The following is a 7,668-nucleotide window of genomic DNA, read 5'->3' on the forward strand; positions in this document are numbered from 1 at the left end:
AACTCCTGGTTACCACCCGCCTGCCTGCCTGCTGTCCTCATCTCTGCATTTGGGTCCAATCCTCACTCCTCCCCAACATATCCAATGTTAAGGTAACTCAGATGTAACCGGTTCAGAAGAGACATCACAAACATTTCACAATGCAATTAAGCTGTCCATCACGTTATCTTGCATCTATCATCTAACACGACCACCTGGACAGCCAGTGTAAACACAAACAAGGCCAAAGAGAATCACTCTAATAGGTCAAGCAAAATGTCAACCAATCAAACTTCCATCACCGGGAACAAATACAATGTCATCTAATCAAACATGTGTCATTGCGTGTCAGCCAATACGATTACTTTCTAAGAGTTCAAACACAAAGTCAACCAATCAGATAAGTGTCAGCCAGTGTTGTGACCGCTGACAGTGATGTGAGTGGACAGGCAAGAGGTGGGAGGTGGCCAGGAGTCAGGCAACATGCTCCTCTGTATAGCAAAGAGCTCTGGGGACATCAGGTCCAGCCTGCTAGTGCCACACATTTTTTATACCCTCCGCTCATCCTGCTCCAATCATGTTGTCAAACCATAAGCTCACAGCTTGCATTATAATATACTGACATAGTAAATCACTTGTTGCCACCTACACACAGTGGATGTGGTCTGTGGATAGAGATCAATGAGAGAAGAATGTCAAAGACCTAAGACATTCTGCATTTAGTGACATGTATAAATCTCATCAGCGTCAGTGAGCCAATAAGCACGCAGCATGCTTGTACCAAGATTCTAATAATGTTTGTGATTGGCTGTCTAACGTTACACATTGTAGAGCTATGCAGGGAAAACTCTACCTTACACAGAGACAAATATAAATAAATAAAAATAATTGTGCCGTGATGTGTAATGTTGTAATTTCTTTTTGCTTTATAAAATTAGTCTCAATAAAAGTATTAACATTTTTTGAACAACACACAGCCCTAAGCGCACCTCCGGCTTACAGGAGCAAAATTCTTTTGTGCATGTGCATGCATTACTGTAATTCCCTATGTATAATGCGATGCATGCACACATACACAGGCACATTGAGACAGTTTCATTAATATTGTATGAGAATGATAACAGGTTGGGCGTGGGATACAGATGCTCTCATTGCTATGCATTCACACTAACAGAGACTCAGTAGCAATGCTCCCCAATGGCAAAGAGACCTATCACACTCACATTTACACACTAAGATAAACATAGAAAACAGATATGCATACCCACAAAATATTCCTCAACAATTGGTATTTCAGCAGTGTAACATGTCTCATGCAAGTTACAAAATGTGTGCACAACATCAGTGCTCAATCCCTACTTCACAGGAAGGTGATAAGATGCAAACAAAGAAAGAAAGGTGCAAAAGATCAAGAAGCCCGACAAGATATGGCACGGCTGCATCAGGGACACGAAATCCACAGTGTGAAGAAATATGAGACACTTTGCAAGAGCGAGAATACTATTGGGGATAGCGTAGTTTAAAGTTGTTTAGGAAGAGAGAGGGTAGGTGGAGATTTTAGAGCAGGGTCAGCCATAATTTATGCTTTACCTTATGACCAAAGTCAGATGGTTTAGCGGTTGTAGACAACACTGCACACTGAGGCTTGGCAGAGCTGTATGGCTTAGTGAACAAAAACTGACAGAGATGTCCAGCTGCTGCACTGTATGTTAGGGTGATTTAGAGCCACCAACTGGTGTTTGGGTAACCATCTTTCATCTGCAAACATGTTCAAAGGGATCAGTGGTGCTAGATGCAACAACAAATCCTTCAAACAATATGACCATATAGGTTGTTTATTGCTACCACTGTATCTAAAATTAATACACACTATTCTAAAATTTCCTTTGGGATGAATAAAGTATCTATCTATCTATCTATCTATCTATCTATCTATCTATCTATCTAATATGGTGAGAGTGGGTTCTGATGTCAATTATGGAAATAGAGATCTGCTGATGAAGATTGTGATATGATCAAAACCTCCAAAATAACTGCTAGACAGACCTTGTGGTGAGATTGATGCTGTTGCTGACTATGCAAATATTCTCGGGACTTATTGGTCTTCATGAGTCACAGGCTGCCTTGTACTGCTTGTAATTACACCAATAACGCTAGTAGTTAAAATTTCTTGCATTTTGGGTTATTTTTAAATGTTTTATATTTATCTAATAGGCTTATATATAAACCTGTATAGTAACCCTATGTGTAAAATGCTTAATATGCTTAAAATTAGTTTTTTTTCTTATTCCACTAGGGATACAAGTACTGTGTGTGCATTTGAGAGCAACACAGCTAGTCAGATTCCTTATATGTGAACATAGTTACAGTTATTGCTACATATTAGTTATAAAAACTTCAACTATGCATGAGATGTTGAGAAACTGAAACTCTTTTCTTCTCCTCTTCTAAACTCTCTTTCACTCTCTTCTCTCCTTTAAATTCTCCTCCTAGACTAGGTCTGGGGAAGGTTCAGTCCCAGCCCATCGCCAAAGGGGCGTCACCAACGGACACCGCTCAAATGCCTCTGGGTGCAGTTGGACAGTCCTTCAACCAATCAGACCAACAATCCAGGTGACTTAGCAGCGACAGCGTCATCAATAGGTTGCTGTGCTTTGGTGGCCGTCATGTTGAATGTACAAAAAGAGCTGCCGTTGCTGTGCTATCGCCATCGTGTAAAGCCCGCCTCAACGGCTGTGATTTATGCCTTGATTTGGAAAAATTGGATATGGGCTTAAATGGGGTCCTGGCCAGACTGACTTGCACAGCGAATCTCAAATTATTTCCTGTAAATCATTAGGGTTTTCCCTGGCCAAGGCTATACGCAACATAGGCAGTGTGTTTTTCCGCACATCCAATATGGATAACATAAACATTTATTTTGATTATTTTGGCTTCATGAGAGTGTCAATATTTAATCCCTTGTATATGCATTTGCTTTGTCTGTGTGTGTGTGTGTGTGTGTGTGTGTGTGTAAAAACAGGACGCCTGTTGCCTTATATGAATATTCACAGAAACCCTTGTTAAATTGACCTTATGGTCAGAAGTATTATCTTTAGGCATGGAAAATCTCTGGACATTACTTCCTCATCCTTAAATAATGCAATTCCAACCATCCTTTAAGGTTTAATGGTGAGAGTTCATATATGCCATAAGGGGAGGCTTGCTCTCAGTCATGGTTGATCCTAGTGTATGTGAAGTCACATCACCTCTTTCATGTAATGTATCTTATTTCAGCTTTTTCCATACGTACACAATTAGGGGAAGTGCAAGAATTATTTTTTTATCATCATCAAACTGTTATCACACATATAATGCAAGCTGTTTTCCGTGACTAAAATAACACATTGATTCAGTAATAAAGTCATTGTTATTGAGCTGAGGTAGCTAATTTTCTGCTCTGGTTGCTGGGCTCTCATTACTGCAGCCTCCGGTACAACGCTGGATAATTAAACACATACACACACAAATGTACATGCAAATGGCAACTGGGTCAGACAGTGCCCTACATTGTATTTGTTCAGACACAGGAAGAGCAAATGAGACCCAAACAGAAAGAGAGGCAGAGAGAAAATAAAAGAAAAAGAGGGACAGATGATGCCATTAATTTGGCACTTGATAGAGTAATGACCTGGCCAGTAGTGTGTATTTCAGTTGGCCGCTGTGTTAAACTAAAATCTAATTACACATCATTACAGAGGCTTGGACCAAAGTCCAGACAGCAAAGCAGAATGAGGCATGGAAACACCAACTGTGAGGCACCAACACAACCCGCGGTGCTCTGCTCACGCTCTAAAGCCTATTCTATACACTCACACCCAAGTGGCCAATTTAGACATTCTTCAGCCTAATATGAAGTAGAAGGTTTTTGGATCAAGGTCTGACCAGACCATCATCCTTTGTCTTTTTCACAACAATTATCACCTTAGAATTGCAATTTTTTTAGGTTGGTGATCTGATTCTAAAATATTCCTGGCACAGTTTGCAAACCCCTCATGTATTATGAATATTTTTCTGTCCATCAGTACGATCCAGAAGAGTGTGCTTGATGAAAGCCACTTTATTTTAATTGCTTTTGGCTCATTTGTCTATGCTCAAACACTCTATTGCATCCAATCATCATCATGCCGTGCAGATAGACATGCAGGGTCAGTAACTTTGAAGATATCAATCTTCTAAGTTACAATCATGTATGCTTTCTGATTACATTTATATATACTTACTTATAATTGCTTCTCGTTTAACAATGATGTGCTTGTGATGCAAGAAGCATTACCTTTTATCTTAGTATCTTTATTTTGGACTGCAACAATTATGAAAAAAAGGACTTGAAGATCAGTGTTTCTCCATTAGGAGTAATTTGGAATGCTGCAGTTTTTTTTAAAATATTAATTAAAAAATATCATTCATGTATGATTTCTAGAATACTTAGATACACAATAATAATGAATGAATGTGGTGATTCTAAACATTTCAAATGTAGCAATCGTTAGTTAGAATATTGTGGTTTTGTACATTGGAAACTAATCACGCATCATATATTTATTTATAGGCCCTTTGCCTTTTTTTCTACCCAAAATGTTTTATGCTGGTCAGGAGGTACTTACGTAAGATATAAAACAGGATTTCAAAGTGAGTACATTATTGAAACAAGATTGAGAACCACTAACTGTAGATGATCCAGGCTAAACATTTTCCTCTGCATATGTTTTATAAGTGGAACCCTCCACAACCTCCAACAGAAATGAAAATCAGCAACCATTCAAAAAACAGTGAAGGCCATAGAAATATAAAGATAATGCTACTGAATGTTCACCAACCAATATAGCAAATCCAAGGCAGACTGTCAGCTTCCAGTGTAATGTGCATTTAGAATGGATGCTAGGGCAGCCTGCAAGTGTTTTTAGCACTTGAATCCACAATATACATTTGAGGTCTCCATGCTACAACCTGGGGAACATGACATAAGATTTTTTGAACCAATTTTACCTGCAAGATGATGGAGGCCTTCTGTAAATACGAAGCACCGAACAGAATTACCTTTGAAACATATTCATACACTTACTCACTTACTTATTCATAAATTCACACTGAGCATCCAGCAGATTGAGACTGTTGTGTAGTTGAGTTCAATCTGCAGCGATAGCTTTTTGACTTGAATTGGTGACATGTAGTGTCACTTTGGCAGACCATCCACACGCTGCTGAGCGGAGCAGGGTCTGGCTGGTCCACATTACATTCGTGATGGGATAAAATTGTGCTTTGATTTATTGGCATTTCTTTAAACCAATCACAATTGTCTTGTCTTGGGCGACCCTAAGCTTGAGCCGCTGTCGTGCAACAGAAAACGCTGCCACTTTGGCTATGTCTCTCTTGTAAAAGGGTTAATGTATCTTAAGTAATGTCCTTGCTAGATAAATAAAAATAAAACATAAAACTATTTAAATGTGCTTACCTGCATTAATTATGTAATTAAATTCCCCATTCAACTTATAAACACTAAAATCTGCAATTTTCACCAAACATGTTGATGCATTTTTATCATTTAAATAACCAGCACATGCTCATAGCTAACAACTGAATATTTGTTATAACCATAACACGAGACCATAACAAGTGACATTACTAACATTCTATTTAACATAACAAGCATTGTCTTAAACACATAAGTATTTTACAATTTTTGAAAACACAAAAAATACTTCATCAGGGATTGGCTTATAATTAGTCAAGTAAAACTACTAAAATGAAGACATAACTGCGCCAAGGAGGTCATTGCTGTTGGCTGCCTTTTAGTTTGACATGGAACACAAACCCCGGATTTCTGAGTGAAAGTCCTGTGTTTGTTTGACACTCTGATGGTACGTCCACATGGACATTTTTTGACAGCAGGGATCGCCAAAGTATTGGATGCCTGGGGGTTAGCAGTTATTAATCAATAAACAATAAAAAGTGAAGAAAACAGACTACATTTTCCTACATCCGCGATGGCTCCACCTGTATGGATGAATTGATTGGGTTGCTTCCCATGGATTTTAAAACAGACCACCATGATGGCCCGTTTAGATTTTCTCTCATGTAACAAAAATTGTTCACCGAAGTGTGTTTTGAAAAACATTTTATATGAGAAATAGGCTATTCAACACTCAGTTTAAAAGATTTTGGTGAGTTTTGGAGAGGTGGCGAGTAGAGCTGGATGCCCCTGATTTGCATAAAGTTGCCCAGCTGCCTAGATGGACAATGAATGGGAAGTGTCCAAATGACGCTTGCATTTGGACACATACCACAACACACAGTCATCTAACTTATTTCTTTGCTACTGTGTTAATTCCTATGGCCGCTAGATGTTGCTGCCGTACAGAAAATGTATATATGGGTCGTTGCTTGTACAATTGACCTATATTGTCGTTTTTTGAGTGAACAAATACAGTTAAATCTATTATGATTGTTTTTAATATTTTTTTTTTTAAGTTGTAAACACAAGATGTTAATTTTCCATCTGACTCAAACTCTTAACTTAAATTTGAATTATACTTTCAATTTATATTGTTAAAAAAAGACTGGTTAGGACATAGGCCCATGTGCTGTTGGATGGCTCTTACTGTAAAAATTTGCTCGGGTGAATAATGCCAAAATCCTAAATGTGAACTTGCTTTTAAGTTTTAACTTTGAATGGAATTACTCAGCTGAATGTAAAGGAACATATACAAGTCCAATAACTCTGATTTTGTTAATGAATAATTGGATTGTTCTGTCGAATTTGGGCGAAATGTTGTTTTATTATAACAGGGGAAATAACAAACCAAGACTTGACAAGATCTTTTCAACCAATCAGGGTTAAGGGTCACAGACAAGGGCCAACTTTTGTCATTTTACAAAAAAGGAACAGGACCAGACGAAAACACTGCAACTCCTCAACTTCATAGGAGCTGTCACGGAGCTCCGTGTCCACAGAGAGCCACAAACGGCTCATTACGGTAACCAAAATGAATCACCGCGTGGAGGCGAGCAATTATAGGAACGTTTACATATTGTATAGACTACCTTCGAGATGACCACTGGTGCACGAATGAAATGATCTGCCCAGCCCTTTCCCCCACCCCCAAGCGCCAACAGACAGTGAGTGGCTCATTAATGTAGCCCAATACTTGTCTCCAAATGACGCGCACTTGAAACAAGGAGTCTGCAAACCAGAACATGAACTGCTCGAAATAGGATTATAGAGGCTATAGCCTACTTACATGAGTTGTGTGGGAAACTGCGATGCCAATGTCCCGTTCTGCAATAATAGGACCAGAAACACCCAGGCATGTACCCTGCAGGTATTCATTGTTAAAAAGAGGGGGGAAATTCCCCGACGCGCGTCAACACCAACTGTGCTCCGCTCCCCTTTGCCGCCGATGAATGGGAGCGCGTGCAGAAGCAGCGTGAGTGGGAGTCTGTCACTCCCTCACAGATTAACGAACCCTGACACCTCTAATCTGAGCACCCGGCCATCCCGCGCTCTAACAGGTACTGAAACTGGATATCCAGTCTCTCTCTCTCTCTCTCTCTCTCTCTCTCTCGCTCTCTCCCATTCTGTCTCTCTTTCTCTCTCTCTGTCTCTCTCGCTCCCTGTCAGCCTCTCTCTCTCTCTCTTTCTCTCTTTTT

At 39.4% G+C, this 7,668-nt stretch overlaps 1 protein-coding gene across 10 annotated transcripts in view; it reads right to left on the minus strand.

The window, feature by feature from the left end:
- The window catches only part of LOC117948720 (voltage-dependent calcium channel subunit alpha-2/delta-1), a 60,448-nt gene extending 52,907 nt beyond the window's left edge, over positions 1 to 7,541 (minus strand). For 5 of the 10 annotated variants that reach the window (XM_034878502.1, XM_034878499.1, XM_034878497.1 and 2 more), the window contains exon 1: positions 7,260 to 7,541. In XM_034878502.1, the coding sequence (XP_034734393.1) occupies positions 7,260 to 7,348 (89 nt within the window). In that variant the 5' untranslated portion in view covers positions 7,349 to 7,541. The remainder of the gene's footprint in view (positions 1 to 7,259) is intronic. The other 5 variants (XM_034878504.1, XM_034878503.1, XM_034878500.1 and 2 more) reach the window with 1 other exon arrangement.
- Between the last annotated feature and the right edge of the window lie 127 nt (positions 7,542 to 7,668).

This window comes from Etheostoma cragini, chromosome 8, assembly GCF_013103735.1.
Source record: "Etheostoma cragini isolate CJK2018 chromosome 8, CSU_Ecrag_1.0, whole genome shotgun sequence".
Classification (NCBI taxonomy): Eukaryota; Metazoa; Chordata; class Actinopteri; order Perciformes; family Percidae; genus Etheostoma; species Etheostoma cragini.